The sequence below is a fragment of the Erigeron canadensis genome, chromosome 5, assembly GCF_010389155.1.
Source record: "Erigeron canadensis isolate Cc75 chromosome 5, C_canadensis_v1, whole genome shotgun sequence".
Classification (NCBI taxonomy): domain Eukaryota; kingdom Viridiplantae; phylum Streptophyta; class Magnoliopsida; order Asterales; family Asteraceae; genus Erigeron; species Erigeron canadensis.
In genome coordinates this window covers 38,686,115-38,707,458 of record NC_057765.1, presented here as the reverse complement: position 1 = coordinate 38,707,458, position 21,344 = coordinate 38,686,115, and the positions used below count along the sequence as shown (strand labels likewise).

At 37.7% G+C, this 21,344-nt stretch overlaps 2 protein-coding genes across 2 annotated transcripts; both read right to left on the bottom strand.

Annotated features, from left to right (window-relative positions):
* Positions 1 to 9,771: 9,771 nt before the first annotated feature.
* Positions 9,772 to 11,920, bottom strand: LOC122601230 (protein LEAD-SENSITIVE 1-like). The gene is made up of 2 exons (XM_043773991.1): positions 11,798 to 11,920; positions 9,772 to 10,595 (listed from the first exon to the last, which is right to left on the bottom strand). Exons 1-2 carry the CDS (start codon positions 11,889 to 11,891, stop codon positions 9,955 to 9,957), a joined length of 735 nt encoding a protein of 244 aa, XP_043629926.1. The 5' UTR covers positions 11,892 to 11,920; the 3' UTR covers positions 9,772 to 9,954.
* Positions 11,921 to 12,942: 1,022 nt separating this feature from the next.
* Positions 12,943 to 21,047, bottom strand: LOC122600421 (protein SDA1 homolog). Its single transcript, XM_043773132.1, has 15 exons — positions 20,609 to 21,047; positions 19,848 to 20,024; positions 19,640 to 19,764; positions 19,418 to 19,553; positions 18,947 to 19,099; positions 18,817 to 18,870; positions 18,624 to 18,719; positions 18,463 to 18,522; positions 18,252 to 18,326; positions 18,103 to 18,156; positions 17,766 to 17,867; positions 16,676 to 17,284; positions 16,424 to 16,558; positions 14,289 to 14,396; positions 12,943 to 13,265 (listed from the first exon to the last, which is right to left on the bottom strand). The coding sequence occupies exons 1-15, from the start codon at positions 21,014 to 21,016 to the stop codon at positions 13,116 to 13,118; spliced, it is 2,442 nt and encodes an 813-aa protein (XP_043629067.1). The 5' UTR covers positions 21,017 to 21,047; the 3' UTR covers positions 12,943 to 13,115.
* Positions 21,048 to 21,344: the final 297 nt, after the last annotated feature.

The following is a 21,344-nucleotide window of genomic DNA, read 5'->3' as shown; positions in this document are numbered from 1 at the left end:
TTCCTATTCGTGAGAATCTGCCTCAGCAGGGTTCCTCCTCTTCTCACTCTGCTGGAAGCAAGCTTGGACCATGATCAGAGGACATTTGCCTCCTCAAAATCATAATAGTGACTCCATACTTGGTCCAGTTCCTCAAATGCCCCGTCCTAAGCTTAGACAAAGGAATAAGTCCAAGTCTAAGCAAAAGAGCAAGGCTTCCTCTTCTTCCTCTCCTCAAATAAATGAACTCACTCAGCGAGTGAATGATCTTTCATCTCAACTGAAGGATTTTCTCATTCAAAGTCAAGGCAATTCCTCTAACAATAAATGCTATCTCTGTAGCAGTAGAGGACATGTTGCTTCTGAATGTGTTCTATTCTGTCCTAAAGATGCTCCAGTAGTTGTATGTGATCCTAAAATGCCTACAGCTGCTGAAACATCTTCCTCTTCTAACAGGATCAGTGAGAACCTCTCTACTGAACCTGTTATCAGTGACTCTTCCTCTGTCACTAATTCAAGTATTGCTGACTACATTGCTGCTCAGCGCATTGAAATTCCCCATTCTCAAAGGGTTGTTTCTAATGCTTGGGGGCAACCCACAATGCTGGTTGAATTCAGTGCTCCTGAAGTTGTGAGCAGCTTTGCTTACCTTCATAGCAATGAAACCAGCATCCTGCCCCCAATGAAGAAAATCCTATCCCTTCTCAGTAGGAAATCATCATACTCTGGTAGAGCTCTCTCTGTAGAGCCAACTTCCTCCACTGAAATTCCTCCAGAGAATCCTGCTGACATAGGTTTGGATGAATAAAGTGATCCTTACCCTCTCTTCATCCATGCAGGGCTCGCTAGGTAAAGAAGTGTGGTATTTGGACAGCGGCTGTTCAAAACACATGACAGGCTCGAAATCCCTGCTGGATGACTATACTGAGGCACCTGGTCCTACAGTGGTGTTTGGTGATAACTTCACTGGCCAGACTGAAGGATATGGTCTTCTTTCTAATGGCCTTATAAAATTCTCAAAAGTTGCTTATGTAAATGGACTAAAGCATAATCTCATCAGCATAAGTCAACTATGTGATGCTGACTACAAAGTAATCCTTGATAAGCATCAAGGCACTATAGTAAACATCAACAAGGAAGTCGTCTTGGTTGCTCCAAGAAAAAGAGATGTATATCTTGTAGACTTCACTCCTATCAAAACTGATAGTGAGACTTGTTTCTTTGCTAAGTCAGCATCTGAGTTAAATTGGTTATGGCACAAGCGAATGTCGCATGTGAACTTCAAAACCATAAACTCACTGGCCAAAAAGAACCTCGTTCGTGGCCTTCCTCCTCTCTCTTTTGAAAAAGATAGACTATGTAGTGCTTGTGAAAAAGGCAAATGCCATAGAGCAACTTTTAAAACTAAACAAGCCAACTCTGTTAAGGGTTGCTTTCACCTTCTTCACTTGGACCTTTTTGGTCCAGTGAACGTCCAAAGTCTAAAGGGTAGCAAATACACTTTGGTAATTGTGGATGAATATTCACGATATACTTGGACAATCTTCCTAAATTCTAAGAGTGATGCTGCTGATGAGATCATCAAATTCATTAAGAAAATGGAAAATCTCAACAGCATAAGGGTCAAAGAACTCAGAAGTGATCATGGCACTGAGTTTAGAAACCACACTCTTGAAACCTTTGTGCTGATCAAGGGATCTCACAAAACTTCTCTTCCACTAGAACTCCTGAGCAAAATGGTGTTGCTGAAAGGAGAAATAGAACTCTTATAGAGGCAGCACGCACTATGCTCAGTGAGTCCTCTCTTTCAAATAGGTTTTGGGCTGAAGCAGTCAACACTGCTTGTCACACCCAAATAGATGCCTCATTGTCAAAAGACATGACAAAACTGCATATGAAGTTTTGAGAGGAAAGAAACCTCAAATCAAATACTTTCATGTATTTGGATGTCCTGTCTTCATTCTTAATAATAAGGATCATTTAGGAAATTTGATCCTAAAGCTGATGATGGTTACTTTGTTGGATACTCTTCTATAAGCAAAGCTTTTAGAGTATTCAACACTCGTCTTCAAAAGTGGATGAATCAATTCATGTCACTTTTGATGAGAGCTCTTCAGCTCTTAAAGATATCCAGCCATCTTCCACTGAAGAATCTTCAATGGGTTAGTAACCCTCCTATGGAAGATGCTGACTCATTTGAGGATGCTTCTTGCTCGCCTCCTCCTGATCAGCAACTCACTAAGGATAGTGAAGCTGATCCTGAGCTGGAGCAAGTTGCTGCTCATATCTATACGATTGAGCCAGTTGAGCCTATCTTAAGGTCAATCCATGCAGCATCAGCCAAACCTAGATCACTGGCTGATGATGTGCAAGTTGATGACACTGCTGATGAAGAGTTTCATGATGCTTCAGCTCACACTGAAGACATGGTGTCTGCTGAAGACCCCATTATTGAAACCTTATATCAGCCAAATTACTCTATTGATCAAGCTTCTCTTAATCCTTCAATTACCATTGATTTCTCCTCTTATTCTTCTGCTGATCCAATGCAAATATCTTCCGCTGCCCCTCTAGGTCATCAAGTGTTCCATCACTTAAATGGACTTCTAGTCACCCTGCTCACCAGATTATTGGTGATCCTCAGCAGGGCATTGTGACTAGATCAGCGACAAGAAACACATGTCTATATGTTAATTTCTTGTCAATGATAACTCCTAAGAATTTTGGAGAAGCCATGGTAGACCCATCCTGGGTCGCTGCCATGCAAGAAGAACTAACTCAATTCCAAAGACAACATGTTTGGTTCTTAGTTCCTCTTCTTCCTGGCAAAGAACCCATTGGAACTAAGTGGGTTTATAGGAACAAAATGGATGAAGATGGTGTTGTTATTCGCAACAAGGCTAGGTTAGTTGCTCAAGGGTACCTTCAAGAAGAAGGAGTCGACTATGACGAAACCTTTGCACCAGTGGCTAGACTTGAAGCAATACGCTTATTCCTGGCACATGCTGCTTATCGAAACTTCACAGTATATCAAATGGATGTCAAGAGTGCCTTCCTAAATGGAAACTCGAAGAAGAAGTTTATGTGGAGCAGCCACCTGGTTTTGAAGATCTAACCAAGCCAAACCACGTCTATCGTCTTTACAAAGCATTGTATGGTCTTAAACAAGCTCCCAGAGCTTGGTATGACACCCTCTCTGAATTCCTTCTTTCTCATAAGTTTCAGCGAGGATCTATAGACTCCACCCTGTTTATCTATAGAAAGGGTGTTCATGTTCTCTATGTACAAATATGTCGATGACATCATATTTGGATCCTCCAGTAAGAAACTTTGCAACAAATTTAGCTCACTAATGTCCTCTCATTTTGAAATGAGCATGATGGGTGAGCTAACCTTCTTCCTTGGTTTACAAATTCGCCAACTCACTGATGGCATCTTTATAAACCAAGAAAAATATATTCGAGACATGCTGGCCAATTTGATATGACCAACATCACTACTAAGTCAACTCCCATGTCTCCTCCTAACAATCTCCATGCTGACCCTGATGGTAAGCATGTGAATCCCACATTATATCGTGGAATGATTGGCTCTCTAATGTATCTCACAGCTAGTCGTCCCGACATTATGTTTGCTACTTGCTTGTGTGCAAGATATCAAGCATCCCCAAGGGAGTCTCATCTTCTCGCTGTCAAACGTATCTTCAAATATCTCAAAGGAACCTCCTCTTTAGGTCTCTGGTATCCCAAGGACTCTTCCTTTGGCTTAGTTGCATACTCTGACTCTGACTATGCTGGTTGCATGTTAGATAGGAAAAGTACAAGTGGTGGATGTCAACTGTTGGGGGAAGGCTGACTAGTTGGTCTAGTAAGAAACAGCATACAGTTTCCATCTCCACTGCTGAAGCAGAGTATGTGTCTGCAGCAAGTTGTTGTGCACAAGTCCTTTGGATGAAAAACCAACTTGCTGACTATGACTTAAATTTTTCAAAGATCCCCATCATGTGTGATAACACAAGTGCTATTGCTATTACACATAATCCTGTTCAACATTCCAAAACTAAACACATTGACATTAGGTATCACTTCATTCGTGATCATGTCATGAAAGGGGATGTTGAAATCTACTTCATTCCCACTGATGATCAACTTGCTGACATCTTCACTAAACCTTTAGATGAAAAACGATTCAAGGATCTCGTCAGCAGGTTGGGTATGTTAAATGGTGATTTTACTAGTTCAACATGATCACTCATGTTTTGCTGCCCATATTCCTTTTATGAAGATGAGCAGTGACTTCTTAAGTCAAAGTTATCAGCGAGGTCTTCCTTTTACTCGCTGATCCCTGTTGCTTTGGGAAAAAGCAAAATAAAGGCAATGGAAAGCCAAAAGTTTCCTATCTAGTCCAGCAGCAAACGGCTGCTGGTAAAGACGTCTAAAATCCGTTGATCCCTGATGCTTTGGGAAAAAGCATAACAAAAGTAATAGGGTGCTGAAAGTCCCTATCTAGTCCAGCAGCAAACGGCTGCTGGTAAAGACGTCTAAAATCCGTTGATCCCTGATGCTTTGGGAAAAAGCATAACAAAAGTAATAGGGTGCTGAAAGTCCCTATCTAGTCCAGCAGCAAACGGCTGCTGGTAAAGACGTCTAAAATCCGTTGATGGCGGACAATTTGCCAAAAATTGTTTAATACTCATCAGCATCTACCTCTTTTATTTTGTTAAGGTGCTGATTAAAACTTGTAACCAATTCTTTTTTTAAATTTGTACAACCCTTCAGTGGATACCTCTAGATATCTGAGTGTATTCCACTACGTATTTTTGTTAATATTATATTATATAAATATCCCAAACGGTTACCTCGATTTACTCCCTAATGGGCTACTTGTACACTGTATACGCCATATGAACTCGAGTGCAGTTGAAATCGTGGTTCATCTGGTCACATCATACATCTCTCATACGTATATAGGTACAGTGTCCTTTTATTTTAAAATAATTTTTTTATTGCCACGTATGAAAGAAAGTACCCACCACAACTCACTTTTACAGTTATGGGACCCATATCCATGCCATATATATGCAAATCTCTTCTTTTTCACCCTCTCTTACGTTCACTTCTTTCTAATAATCTTTCACATCCTCTCAAACTCTTCATATTCTCTTAAATCTTTCTCATTTCTTTGCAATATTCATTCACTCTAATCTTTCATCACTTTCATCAAAAAATGACTTCTTCATCAGAACAACAAAACATTTCTTATCTCAACACTAAGGTATTGATAATGAAGGCATAAATCCTTCTAATCAAGTATCTTTCCAAGCATCAAAACTGGTCATTAAGGCCAATAACTATCTGGGATCTGTAGAGATCCCATCAAAAATAAAAGGGTACTTCTCCATGTTGGATTTCATTATGGGATGCCCAGCCAGAAAGGCCATCTACTCTGACCCAAAAGAAATGTGTGTCCACCTCCTTAGAGAGTTTTGGTGGACATGTGATTACAAGGTTGCCAGTAGCACCATCACTGGAACTGTACTGAAAGGAAAACATACTATCTCCATCTCGGTAGAATCGTTGAGAGATGCTCTTCGTCTTCCCAAACAATCGGAAGAGCATCCATATGTGGAGTTAGTTCCCATTGGAGTATGGAAGGAATGGTTGTTAACCATTGGGTATGTGACCAACACTAAACCTGCACAACCTGTGCACAGCAACCCACAGAAGAAATATCTGCCTGGTGTTTGGAGGCTGCTGTTCACCCATGTAATTCAGTGTCTGGGTGGCAACAGTGGCTCTTTTGATCAGGCCACTGCTGCACAAATGCAGATGATTTATGCGCTGGCAAATGGTCGCAATATTGACTTTGCCAGCGTAATTTTTGAAGATTTAAAAGGGAAGGTCACCATCAAGAACAGATCAAACTCTGTCCCCTTCACTCACTTTCTCTCACTGATTTTCAAAAGGGAGCTGAAGGAAAAGTATCTCCCTGAAGGGGCACAATTCATTCTCTCTCCCAGGGTTGCAAGCTCTGTATACAAGATTCCTGCTTGTGATCCTGAACAATTTGATTCCAAGTACGCTGTGCTCTCCCCTGAAATGAAACAGGTACTTTATTCAGTATACCCTGATGTATATAGACCCAACCCTGCTGGAGCTGGTATGCTGATAATCCCCCCAGCAACCTCCAAAGCTCCCAAGAAAACCAAAACAATTTCTTCTTCCACTTCACCTCCTGCTGTTGTCCCAAAACAGCAGCAGCGAGTATCAAAGGGCAAAACTACAAAGGTTAAAAAGTCCTCACTGCCCAAGGACAATAGAGACCCAGCCAGCCCATCAGCAGCCTCAAAAAAGGCTGCTGACGAGAAAAAGGGTAACCGCAAGCAGCCGCAAACTTCTGTAGGCGAGGTTGGTGAAGATCAAGGGCCACCCCAGCCCATTAGAGTTGAGTCAACCGAATTAATCATTCCCTCTTCTTCTCTATCCTCTGAGTCGTTGTCAGCAGCCATACCACAGGTGATGCTAGAGACAACAAAATCTACGGCCGATGATGCTTTGGTGACACAACACACTGAAGCTGAGGCACCCGGTTCCCCTACCCCTCTAAATGTTTCTGGAGAAGGGTTGGCTGTCGACGGTAGTGGTGTAGAAGAAGGTGAAAATGTTGAAGGGGATGATAATGATGAGAGTGATCTGGACTTGGGAGAATTTGTGGCGGATGAGTTCCAGCTGGATTCCTCCATCCAGGCTGATGAAATAGAAGCAAGTGATATGGAGGTGGATGAAGAGGCTGCTGCTGCTGATGGTGAAAAAGCAGCAGCCGTAAACGAAAATGTAGAAGTTGCTGCTGTTGACAACATTGCAGTAGCAACTAACGAAAGTGCACAAGAAACTGCTGCTGATGATAATGCAGCAGCTAATACTGAAGTACTTGAGGTGCAACCTCAAGTCATGTCTGTCGATTCTCAAATCGTTGACAGGCTGACTAGAGTTGAACACCAACTGAACGATCTCACCAAGGCTGCCACAATCGCTGTACAACTCAAAACTCATGAAGATGACAGATTGGTGAAGATCTTGGAGAACTGGTACAGCAAGCAGAATGAAAACACTGCCAGCATTGAGACAATAAAAGATAAATCTATATCTATGGCTGCTGATCAAGAAAAACTTCGCACCTATACAAACTCTATCAAAAAGGATCAGCAGGTCATTCATGGGCTCTCTCGATCGCTGTGCAAAATGGGACCTGTTGTACGGTTCTCAGCACAAAAAGCATGCAGCAGTAGTGATTCAGCTGCTGCTGAAGTAAAAACAGTCGCCAACCTGGTTTCTCGTCTTACCTCCCAGGTTGAAGAAAACACCAAGGCTATCAAGGCCTTGGAAACCACTGTGGCCAGTCTTCCTCCTCCTCAAGTTTCATTTACTGAGGAAGATCGTAAGTGCCAACAAAACTTGGAGCAAGAAGTTGGGGATATCAAGAAGATGCTGTCCCAACTTCTTCAGCAGTAGGCTGCTCCAGCAGCAACGGTGGAGGTAGTAGTTAATGATAGTACCTCCAAGGGGGAGAAAGTAGATGTTGTTGTTATGGCACTTGTCAGTGAAGCAGTAAATAAAGCTGTTAATGACATTTATGAAGCTTCAGCTGACAAGATTGTAAATGAAGAAAACGATGCAGCGGCCACTGATGAAATGGCAATAGTGGCCGTCAGCGAAGAAAAGGTGGATTCTCCCCCTGCTGTTACTGAGGGGGAGACAAGGACTGATGCTCTCCCAGCTAGTGTTGAGGGGGAGACGGCTGTAGAAGCATCTGCCGAGGGGGAGCAACAACTAATAGTTGCTGAAGCTCCCCAAGTTGAAGAGGAAATGAGTCCTAGTGCAGTCAGCTCAGAGAAAGCTGAAGTGTCTAGAATAACAGCAGCTCAGAGAAAGCAGCTGACTGATACCGGTTTCTTCCATCCCTCGTCGCTGACTGCACAGAATACATCCATCACATCCCCAGCAGGAAATCAATTTCAAGTCATTGATGTCTTATCAATCACTGCTGAAGGAAAAACTCAAGAGGAGGCCCTGGAGGAGCTGGATAGGCTGAAAGCTAACAAGGAAAATGAGAAGAAAAACCTTGATTATATCAAGCAGCTGGCCCTCTTGGAGAAGGATGAGATGGATGGAGAGCAAAGAATGTTTCTAACCACTGGTGGGCCTGAAGCTCTCTACAGACAAAGGCAAGCTGATTTAGAGCAACTACTAAAAGAAAAAAGGGAGAAATTTGAAGTAGAAAAGGCCAGGTGGTTGAAAATAATGAATGATAGGAAGAAGCCAGAGAGAATTACAGCAGTTGAAGTTCACAAAGCTGCCATGGGAACGAAAACCAATCTGAAGTTCCTAAGAGAAGGGCACAGTGCCCCAACCAAGATTGAAGATGTAAAAATGACTAACTTGGGGGCTTCAGAATGGTATGAAATCTATACGATCATTAAGGATAAAAAGGCTTCCAGCTATGAACAACTTCAGAGGATGCTGAAAAGTTATTTTGAAAAGGCACTGAAGTTTGAAACAAAGTTCAAGGCAGACCTTCCCATGCTAAGGGCAGTCTTCGGGTCTCCAGCAGCTGTATCCTCCTCAGCAGCATGCAGCATTAAATCTAAGGCTTCCTCCCAGGTGTTCTTTTGAAGAAGGGAAAATTCTTGAAGAACCTGCTGGCATTTTCTTCCAAAACTTTAGAAATGATCAACTCTTTTTCAGGCTGGCAGAAATTGAGCAAGCATCCACTGGTTTCCTGATCAGCATCAGAAGAAGATTTGCTAAGATGATCAGTGCTCGCTCAGTAATCAGCAGGATTGATGAGGAATTAATGAAGCCAGCGAGAAGAGATGATCCAGTACTTAGAATTGCCAAGCAGGAAGACGCCTGGGAGATAGAGGCTGCTAATCTTTAGATGTCTATTTTGTAAAAGCTTTATGCTCAACTTGTAATTCACTCTTTGATATAAAAAGACGTCTTCAGCTCATATTCACTCTTTCTTATATGTCTAAAAATATTTGTCATCCAGCAAGTCTCCTCAGCTAATAGGGGGAGATTGTTAAGTCTGGGATTCGCTGAAGGAGACTTAAAAATTGACACATGTCATCAGCAAGTCTCCTAACAATTTGTCAGCAGACGAAGACACGTCTTCAGCGGGATGCATGCTGACCTAGCTTGTCTTGGCGGGAAATATTCAAACTAAGTAAAGACAAAAAGGTCACATGGTGGTTAACTAACTGTAATTTGCCCTGAATGGTAAATGTACATGTTGGGACCAAAGCAAGGGTTCTCTCTCTCTCTTACCCGATTTGGTATAGAAGACAATAGGCACATGATTCAAGTACCATGAGCCAATTGGAAGTCGACAACCACCATCAAGTCACAATCAAAGCAGGCTGTGTTGATTCAAGCCTTCCCCTATATAAAGCATCACAGCCTCATTGTGCCAAGCGCGTCTGGCCGTCTAAAAGTGTGTAATTGCTTAAGTTTTTCATATCTTCCTAGACTAAGCAATTATCTTTTTTCTTTTGTATTCTTGTAAGTCAAGTGTAAGATCAACCATGTATTCATCGTTTAATCAATGATACATATGATTATCCTTGCATTGATGTATTGCAATTGAACTTTACTTTGTTCTTGTTGTTTACTTTCTTGCTTACTTTCTTTCTTGTATTCTAAATTAAACATAAGTTGTGCAATCGTGGACCTTCAGATGAGTACTTATTAATTAACAGAATCAATAATCAAGAATAAAACTTAACCAAAACCATTTACCAGAATCAATATTCAATAGAAATTATTACCAGTATTACACAATCATACAATAAGAATCTTATTACAAACACTTTGCCAAGATGATCAGTAGGATGATTAAAGAAGAACGATTATGATCAATCGATTGGATGATATAAGAATAAAATACAGAATTTATTACACAATTAGTTTCTGTAGCTTATAGAAAACTGTTGTACTTTAGAGCAAGGCGAAAAGAAGACAGCTCTTCAACAGGCACATTCACTACGTCCTCTCGAATTCCCAAGTCTTTATCCTCTCTCTTTGAGAAGGATCTTGGAATGGCGGTCACCATCCGTAGCACAGTCCCTACCATTCCTTCATCATTTTCATCCTTGGTTTTTGGATGAACCATATTCACTTGGCTGCTCCTCCCTTGATACTCTATATTATTGCTCCAAAGACCAGTTTTACAATAAAGTGCAAAATCTTCACAATTATTGCTCTTTAAATCATACTCTCCATACCCTTTTTCATGCAGATAAGTAGCCCTATGTATCACCTCTTGTGGTGTATCAGATTTTGCCGTCGTGCATGTTCCACCACGACCTTTCAAAAAAAGAAAATCGAGGCTTACTTGGTATTTGAATAGGTATAGTGACCCTTTGGATATAAAGCAATCTATGCAAGATAACTTCACTCCGCTTCCAGGAACTTTCTCCAACCCACAGTAAGATTTTGAACAAGGCGTCTTTTGCATGACACTCGATGAGAATATAAATGGCATTAAACTGAGAGAACCCTCACCCTTTCCTTTAGGGTTCACAAAGTGAATAACTTTGTCGTTCCCAATGAAAATGCCTGAACATAATATGATTCTGGTAGTTAGCTAGCTACAAGCCTGATATATATACATATAGAGTAACTATCAAAAAAGAACAGTCTTAAAATAAGAACACAGTAAGAATACTTAAAAACTACATTTTGATGCATTAAAAGTCCATAAAACTAATATAATGTATAACTAATTATCATTATTTAAGTGTTTAACAACACATTGGTCTGTCAAAATTGAGAAAATCATGTTTTTTGTTTTGTGCATTCATCTTGGATGCATATTCATCAAAATGATGCATCCAACAAAAAACGTGATTTTTTCGATTTTTGACGGATCAATGTGTTGTTAAACACTTAAATAATGATGATTAGTTATGCACTATATTAGTTTTATGGACTTTTAATGCATCAAAATGTAGTTTTTAAGTGTTCTTACTGTGTTCTTATTTTAAGACTGTTCTTACCGGAGTGTCACACTATATATATATATATATATATATATAACACTCCAGTGAGAACAACCTTAAAATAAGAACGGTGAGAACACTTAAAAAACATCATTTTGATGCATTAAAAGTCCATATAACTAACATAGTGCATAACTAATTATCATTATTTAAGTGTTTAACAACACATTGATCCGTCAAAATCGAAAAAATCATGTTTTTTGGTGGATGCATCATTTTGAAGAATATGCATCCAAGATGGATGCACAAAATAAAAAACATAATTTTCTTGATTTTGACAGGTCAATGTGTTGTTATACACTTAAATAATGATAATTAGTTAAGCACTATGTTAGTTTTATAGACTTTTAATGCATCAAAATGATGTTTTTTAATTGTTCTCACCGTTCTTATTTTAAGACTGTTCTTATTTGATTGTCCCTAAATATATATATATATATATATATAAACACAAACACATTGACATTTTAAAATCAAGAAAATCATGTTTTTTGTTTTGTGCATCCATCTTGGATGCATATTTTTCAAAACGATGCATCCACCAAAAACGTGATTTTTTCAATTTTAACGGATCAATGTGTTGTTAAACACTTAAATAATGAAAATTAGTTATGCGCTATGTTAGTTTTATGGATTTTTAATGCATCAAAATGATGTTTTTTAAGTGTTCTCATCGTTCTTATTTTAAGACTGTATTTATTTGATTGTTCATATATATATATAAACAAACACTTGGTACGTAATCAGAAATGTACTAACCGTGATGACTATATATTCTCTTCCTCCATGTATATATATGGTCTCCTTCTTTAAGGTCTGTCCTTTCTTCAATCTTCTGTGAAAATAAAGCCATTTTGTGTTGGCTAAATCAATATGTTTCCTCATAGCTTTTGATTGAAGTGTATATATATATCAATATACAAATATAAAATATATCCAAGGAAATTGAAACGAAAGTGAATTTGATATTTTTTTTTTATAAGTCATTTTCGCTAATTGACTTTGAATGTTCCACACTATTCGTAAATACTACGTACATAATTTAATTAGTCAATGAGATTATAAAGACGGAGTTATATATTTTATAATAAAATATACATATAACCAACTTACTAGGTACATCATCTATACCTAAAGCTCATAAATCACTATCAAGTGGCCGGGCTGATTAACTTAAAATATATATTCTGTACATGATGATTTGCTTAAATAGCATTTTCTTTTTGTAGTTTCAGCTCTTCACAGAGCTTATTAATTAACCACTCGTAGTATGTAATAGTATATATGTACCCAATGTTTCGTGGTTAAGAATGAAGCGGCGTTTGTGACTTGATCATTAATTTGACTTCACGAATCGGTCTATTTAAACTTTAAAGGGTTAGAAAAATAGAAAACTTCATTCAGTTTTGAAATGAGGTATATGGTTGAAAGTATTAAAATTTGATGAAAGAAATGGTTGTGAGTAAATAATAAAAGTAATAGATTTATTAAACTAGCTTTCATACATATTCGAATACACAAGTACAAAGTAATACTGTAGATTTATTATATTAATTTTCATGCACTCATTTGTAAATAGATAGTTCCTTCACGCCAAAAGAATGAGCAGCAAAGTTAAACAAAGATGTTGGTTGATGTGTATTTAATGAACTTATCTTTTTCTTAAAATATTAAAATTTGTATTTAAGCTGGAGTGGGTGGAACACCAATCCCAGGCGGCGATCCAGCCAAAAAATCAAATATGGCGACTTGTATGTATCACCAACCAAACTCTCTTTCTTTAACAAAAAAGCCATTGAACTCTATCTCGTACTTTATCACCCCCAACCAATTAGATAGCCCCACTTGTCGGAAGTCACCTAACACAATTAGATAACCCATAATCTAACATGGCAATCACAATGTAGTCCCAAAAAATAGCATTCAATGTTTATACCACCGTCCAATACAAGTATAAGCCGTAACCATTCTACAACTCGAGCTTTATGCATTTTGGCACCAAAACTTTAAGATTAAAACAAAAAGATACAAGGGCATATATAAAACGAAGATCAAAACTAACGTTGTTCCAAAGTTATCATTTCCAGGCCTTGCGGCCCCTGAATTGTTTGTCAGCGCCCCTTTGCTTCCTCTTTTTCTGACGTTTAGATCTTTCAATCTTTGATCTCTTGGCGGCCAAAGGCATAGCCTTCTTGTGTTCCTTCTGCTTGTTGCTAAGTCCACCAGTCTATCATATCATAATTGACAAAAAGATTCAGTAACTCCAGATAGCGAACCAACATTTGTTTTAAAAAATGGCAAAAATGTGGTACTAAAGTAGTTGAAAAAAAACATACACTAACACTGTTCAATAGAAGTGTTTTCAATTCAATATCTAAAATTACTAACACCAAATGAGTAAATGACACACACCAAGTGACACACGTAACAAAGTTGATACCAATTAGAAATTGATAAATTCGCTGTGATCATAAAGTATACATTTGAGCTTCAAAAGTTGGTCAAAAAAGCATTGCATATAAGTCCCTCGAAACCAAATTTGTGCAACTTTTATGAGATGCGCGAGCATAAAACAGGACAAACACACAAAAGCAGTATAAGATATAGGTATCGAAAACCGAAGTGCATGTCTTTAATTTAATCCCCATTTTGCATGACTTGTGAGCAAATATCGTTTAGTGAATATCAACCATCTGCTATGTATTTTTGTATATAGATGTTCTAGGCTCCTAAAACATAGTATGAATATTTTGTGATGCACAAAACCAGTTTTCTCGTGTACAAGGTGTGTTCTTCATTAAAAGAGAAAGAAGAAAGTCCATCACATTAAAACCCCTTCCTTGATTTAACTTATTTCTAAAAACCCCTCAAAGCATCTCTAAAAAAACTATATTGAGCTGTGAAAATCGAACACCTATACATATATATAATAACTTCTTCAAAAAACTTTCTTCGACTTTCTATGAGTTTGGGCCTTTTTAGTTCATATATCGAATACATTTGTGTGTGTAAATATATAAAGCTTGTGTCCCACCAATCATATAAAAAAGCTAGTCTCTACTCTGGTTTGAATAGATAATCACTCGAAGAACACAGATTAATGGGAATCAAAATCTAGATTTTGTTACATCAATTTGACATAATGTTGCTAATCAGACTTTTTAAAAAGGTAAACGAAAGATAAATGCATAACCCCTACATGGCACAACGATTCAGGAATATGAAATAATAAATAGGGTTGAAAACACACCTTTTGCTGCTTCGTAGCAGCTCTGGATATGTACTTCCCTGTTTCTTCCCTTCCTGCTTTGATTAAAGCCTTCCTCTGCTCCTTGGTCATCTTTTTACGAATATTAGCCTACAAATTAACATGACAATCAGTCGGTCTGTTTGTGATGGCAACGGAGTAGCAATACAAGGAAAATAAAAAATTCCACGTTTTACCAAACACATACAACAATCATAAGGTGGTCATTTTGACCATTTACCTATGAATGGGTTCATACGGTTATTATTTATTAGGCCTGGCAATCCATACCCATACCACTTAAATTGGGCTATATTGGGTAAATATTTTAACATAATGGGTATAAATGGACGATTAAAACTGAATGTGGGCGGGTATTAATTCAACCTTCAAAATTCTTCATTAGCTCTAACGGGTATAAGCGGGTAACTGTGCGGGTTTATATATGCAACAACTCCAACAATGTCACTGATTTCACTAATTCATTAAATTTGACATGTCAAGCGGGTTTGGCACTTTGGCCAGTCAAGAGTTCACTAATTCATATGTAACCACCGTCGTTGGCCGGCAAAACGGCGCAACCACCAGGGCCCCCTCTCCGGTCGCGTGCCATTTCCAGTCACTACCCCGACGTCGTTTACCCCGTGGTTGGTGAAGTGCAATATATAACGGTTTTGGGGTTTAATAGCCATTGTTGAACTGCGGCAACATATATATATATATATATATATAATATATATGTAATCGGAGATGGTTGCCGTTTAAAAAAAGAAAAAAACTTGGCAGATGGCGAAGTGATGAACAACACACACATATATGAATATATGAAAGTTGAGTGAAGTTTTTTTGTGTGGTGAGAACAAGATACACGTGTCTACTTCATTTGTATGTCATATTATGTTGATTGTTGTGTATATACTGTAACTTCCAATGCTTTTAAATTTTTATTATTCTTTTATTTTTTAGCATTAATTGTTTTAATTGAATCATGAAATAATAGTAGTATTAAAGGTTTTGCTAATAAAAATAATTTACCAGTTTTTTAAATTAATAACCTGGATTTTTACAATATTGAAAGTACACGATTATATATGTTGGAGTTAAGTGGTTATAGATTTACAAAAAATATTAGTATTAGTACAAATCATAAATTTCATTGAAAAATAGTGGGTTGACCCGCACCCGACCCGCACCCAACCCGCTTTTATCCGCACCCGTTTGACCCGCATTTCTAAAATTACCCACTTAGACCCGCACCCGCTTTGACCCGTTACCCAAACCCGCCCATTTTGCCAGGTATATTATTTATCCTTAAAGTGTAAAACATAGCTTACAGAATACGGTTCAAAAGAGTAAAAAGAATCCCAGGGGGTCTTTTAATGCATATCACCTACGTTCTTTTAGAGGGTGTTTGTGATTACGTTTTGAACTGATTATTTGATTATGATGTTTGTAAATCACAAATAATCTAGAAGTGTTTGAATGAACAAGTGATTATCTGCTATGGAAACGCAGTTTTGGAGAAGCATGTACATACATGCTCATTTAAAACACAGTTTTGAAAATGCAAAATCTGTTTTGTAAACGCATCACCAAACATCCCCTTCCTCAGAAAACTACATCCTAGTTTAATAGTATATATACACTTGATAACCATAAACCATCACCAAGGTAGGTAGTGGTAACGCATCCTGAAGGTCTTGGAACAGAAAGGGGATTGAACTTCACCCAGTAGAATCTTTGGATAGTCATAAAAATAGTTACGAAATCGAATAGGAATACTACTTTGATCACATACATCAGATCCAAAGAACAAACTTTCCACAGGTCGCTTAAACAGAGATCCCTCTCCTTTTACCCGTTTTAGATTTTATAACCATACTTGAATTGCGCACCAGAAATTGTACCAAAACCTAGTTGTTTTCACCCGTTAACACTTACCCATATTTCAACCTTTAAACAAACAGAAAGATATTAGCATACACATGGGTTTAGTTGGTCATGTATATACAGTTAGGTTTATTCATTTTTCATGCAAGTATATTGAATAACTCGCATACGCAGATGGCCCTTCTTGTTGATTACTTAAATAATTTCAGTGATTGGAAAAGTGAAGATGCTATAAGTAGAGAACTTACTTCAAGTGTGTAGCCATCCACTCTTTTCAAACTGAGTTGATCAGAACTTGGGACCTTAAAGGGCTCCGACTTCGGATCTGATGGCTTTTTAAACAATCCATGATGAGCCAATGCACGTTTAGCCTCATTCTTTGCCTATTCACAAGTTAGATATTATACATTATAAAAAATATCATGGAAAACAGAAGAATTTCAATTTTGAATTTTGCATAGTGGTAGAACATCATCTTGTGGTGTAAAACTGAAGTTTACCTTTAGCTCTTTAATTCTCTGGAAGTCCTCATTTGAAAGAATACCATCCGTATCTGTTGCACCCGCAACATCATTCTCCAATTTAGCACCTGCTAGCCTTTTAAGAGCCCTAAGGCTTTGATCCGCAGAATCAAGTTCTCCATCGAAGTCCACAAATTTCCTCTTTTGTCCTCTGATTCCATCAGAACCCCTAGAATCAATGGACATGCCATCCTCGCTTTTTACAGCAATATTATCATCGTCACTGCATGATTCATCAAGTTCATCCTCTGATACTTCGTCCGATTCACTTCCCATCTGTGTATCATCATCATCATCATCATCATCTTCATCATCATCGTCTTCATCCTCGATTTCAGAGTTGAATTCCGAATTTCCATCATGAGTACTGATTTCATCATCACTATTGTCAACCTCTTCTCCAAGATCATCAATGGATTGATTGTCCTCGTCAGAAGCGTTGCTGACATCATCATCGATGTCGTCATCCCGAAGTAACTCGGCTCCTGGGACATCGGTGGGAATATTGACCTCGCCAAAAGCTTTTGGCTTTGCCTTCGGATTAGTGGGTCGTCCACGGTCTTTCTTTATAAGAAGTGAAGGACAAATCTAAAAGCAACACTTCCATTAGTCAGCAACAGAGATAACAAGATGCATAAGTTGGTTATGCTACGTAATGGCTTGAAATGCAGTCAAGTTGACACCATCCAACTTTGGCTATACTTCTAAGCAAAGCAGGAAAGATTACCCACTAATGGAACTCTTTTGTCCAAATTTAATCATTTTAAACCACTAATGCATTACCTGTGATAACAATCTCAATATTCTTACAACAGTATTCAATTTAAATCTTCAGATAAAACAATTGTAGAAAGTTTTATGTTTTAAAAAAGACACCTATTGGAACCCACTTGAGCCATTGAACCCATTCGACATGTTCCCCTTTAATTTTAATAAGCTTCTGACTCACATGAGACGCAACAAATCAAATAGAGCAATTAATAAGTGCAAGGATTATAACCACCAATACAGAGCATACAAACCTAGAAGCCAAATTTATGTGCACACACACGGCAAAAGTCTACAATACCTCTCTGAACAATGAAATAAGCGAACGAGCTGCAGATGAAACTGCCTTTTCATGTGATTTCTTGTATAGCACAAGGTCTTGCAACAAGTCCTCTGTCATTAGCTGATCAACAACTAAAAGTTAATATTTACATTCAATCCGTTGCTGAAAATAATAAGTTTGCATTTTACATAAGACCGGCAACACAAGATTCTTTTTGATACTCATGGAACAGACGAAGTTTATAAATAATAATAGTAACACAAGAAGAAACCCTGGAACAAATGTTCGTTACTTTTAACAAATGTACATTCAGAAAACTAGAAATGTGACTATCTACATGACGAAAAGAGCTTACCAAAGGAATCCTCAAACATATTTCACGCACGACATTCAATCCAACAGCAATTGACTGTAGAAATGAAAAAGATACAGAAAATTACTTCAAAATTTTAATACATCTATAAAGGGGATGATAACGAAATCAATATATCTATTAAGGCAGACCTCGGTACGCGAGCGATCATGCACAAACTGATTCACTATTTGCTTGAACAATGGTTCAACTGCATCAGGAGGCACCTGGTCCACAGAAGATCATTTTGGTATGAGTAAGGACTAGGTATAACACAAAGATTGGCACTACGAACTGGAAATCTTTTGCAAAAATTCTGTTATTAGAAAGATTCAAATGAAAAATAACAGTTACAACTGATACCATATCATGACAAGCTTGGACAGCTGCTGCAAGTAAGTTCGTCACATCCCTTTGATGGGGCTGCAAATATAATAATCGTGAATGTAAGTAACAATTAGAAAGTAATTACGTGTGACTGTAAGCCGTAACTAGTGACTACAAGGCGTTTAAATGTACAATACCTGAACATACTTCTGAAGAAAAGGATAGAAGTTCAATAAAATCAATCTATGAAGTCCAACAGTGCGGGCAACTACTTTCACAATCATCATTTTTATCTGCAATAAATATGTAAGCCAAAATATATTATATGTTGCCATGTTGGTCAGTAATATGTAATAATAGGCAATTAAAATCCGACATGTAGGTAATTACCTCAAACCGCTCTTTACAAGTTTGAAGTCTTGAGAACAGCTTCTCAGCAAATCCCTACATGAAACAGCTCAATACACTTGCTTTCTTTGATTGTTTCTGTAGATACAGAAAAAAGAGAGTCTTGCCATACCTGGGGGTCTTTCAAAGAAGTCAAAGGTGAATAGTAGTTCAAGTTATTATCACGGTCTGATGATATACGCTGCTGCCTTTTCATACTACGAATTACACGCTGCAACTTTGCTTTCTTTTTCTTTTTGCTAGATGTTGTTCCTGTATTCTTTGCCTATTTTGATAAACATATATTAAGAACCAAAGCAAGGTATCAGTATCACTGCAGTAGTACAAATATTGTGAACTAATATTATCATTTTATTCTAGTTATTTGCTTTCATACTATGAAATCATTAGTTCACGATTAAAAGTCAGCGATCTACTTAAAATATTTCAGGTAGCAATCAAATGTCAACCAAGAAGCTAGGTGCAGGCAGCACGATAGAGTTGGATACATGGATTCCTTAAATCCTATATAACTTCCATAGTCAAAAACACTAGATGTGTAGATCATGCAAGCACATCCAGTTAATGTCACAAACACACCAACCTTGTATATCGCCTCTTTACTCACAACCACATGAGGTTGATGGACTGCTTCTTCTTCGTCACTTGACTCATCACTGTCATTTTCTTGCTCGATTTTTTCATAATCAAGAAGAAACGATAAAGCAGCAATCATAACCCTGATAATAAAACAACATAAGCTTTCATTACTACACTATATGTGCGACATATAGTAAGACCCTCAACTTAAAACATTTCATTGAACCTTGATGATGTGTGAAAACATGCCCGGCATATAGCATTCGCTGCTCTATCATCAAACCAAACTTTCCTCCTATGAAGATCACATATCGTCACAAGTGCCCGCATCGCTTTCTTTTCATCCTCTTCCTAAATCATCTTACAACAGTTAAACCCCAAATCACTTCATTAAAAAAAAAAGTTATAAACCCCACCAACAAACAGTTTCCTACCTGTAACATTGAAAACAAAATACTTTGAAGTGCCCTGTTTTCTGTTTCATTCTTGTGTTTCTGATTCATACGCTTAATACTATTAATAATATGAGTAAACGCCAATATCTTTAACGGCTTGTCACTCAAAACTTGAAGCTCCATGAACAACGATAGCGTCTCCTTGATCGCAACAATCTATCAAAATATCCAAAAAAAATCAAAATTTCAACTTCTGCTATTAAGTCAATCCATTAACAAAATCTACATCATTAATCTATTACTCAAGCTACCTATACATATATCAAATAAGAACAGTCTTAAAATAAGAACACGGTGAGAACATTTAAAAACTACATTTTGATGCATTAAAAGTCCATAGAACTAACATAGTGTAAAACTAATTATCATTATTTAAGTGTTTGACAACACATGGATCCGTCAAAATCAAAAAAAATCACTTTTTTTTGTTGGATGCATCATTTTGATGAATATGCATCAAAATGATGTTTTTAAGTGTTGTCACCGTTCCTATTTTAAATTGTTCTCACCGGAGTGTTACCCTAGGGCTATATATATATATATAAACCAGTCAATTAACAATGTAAAAGTAAATAGACCTAATCGAATGTAAATTCCTATTACTTATTTCATAGGTGCTACAACATAAAACTACCTATACATATACGCATATATATAGACCTAATGGAATGTAAATTATTATTACTGACAGTGTTACAATATAAAGCTACCTATACATATAGGAATATATATATATATACCTTGCGATTGAGGAGAAGAATGAGAGCTTGAGTAACGGTAACACGAAGAGTAGACGGAAGAACTCTAGCGGAACATCGAAGAAACTCGACGAGCTCTATCGGATAAGCCGACAACTGATTTGGATAGAAAGGAGTAACATGAGCTAAAAACATAGCACGATCACCGAGGTCTTTAGCGACGGTGGGGTCACTGATAATACCACCGCTAACTGCGGAAGTGAAATTAAGTGCGGCTTGTTGTTGGAATAAATCAACAGAGGATTTGAATTGATTGTAAATTAAGTAAAGTTCGGTTTCATAGCCTTCAGGATCGCATTTCATTTTTGATTGGAGTGTTGGTAGGCTTAGTTTCTCGGAGGTCCGCCCTGAGGCGGAGAGTGCGTCCGCCGTTATTTCTGTTGCCGGCATTTTTTGTTTGTGAGGGTTTTGTGGCCGGGAAAGATAAACCCTAGAAATTGGAATGAGATATATGTATGTATTGGTGACGGTTGTGGGAGATTGGATGGTGTGTGTTTTAGGTCCTTGGAGATTTAATGAATGTACACATAACGCCCTTTTATTTTTGAACATGGTATCCATCGCAACAAGATATGTGATGTCACATTCGCATAAGTGTATCACACGACAATTTTATGTTTAGGAAAATAATTAATTTTCTTAAATATTAGCTTAAACTTTTTTTAATATATGAATATAACAGGTATATTTCATTTAACTTTTTTCTTAATTTTACCCC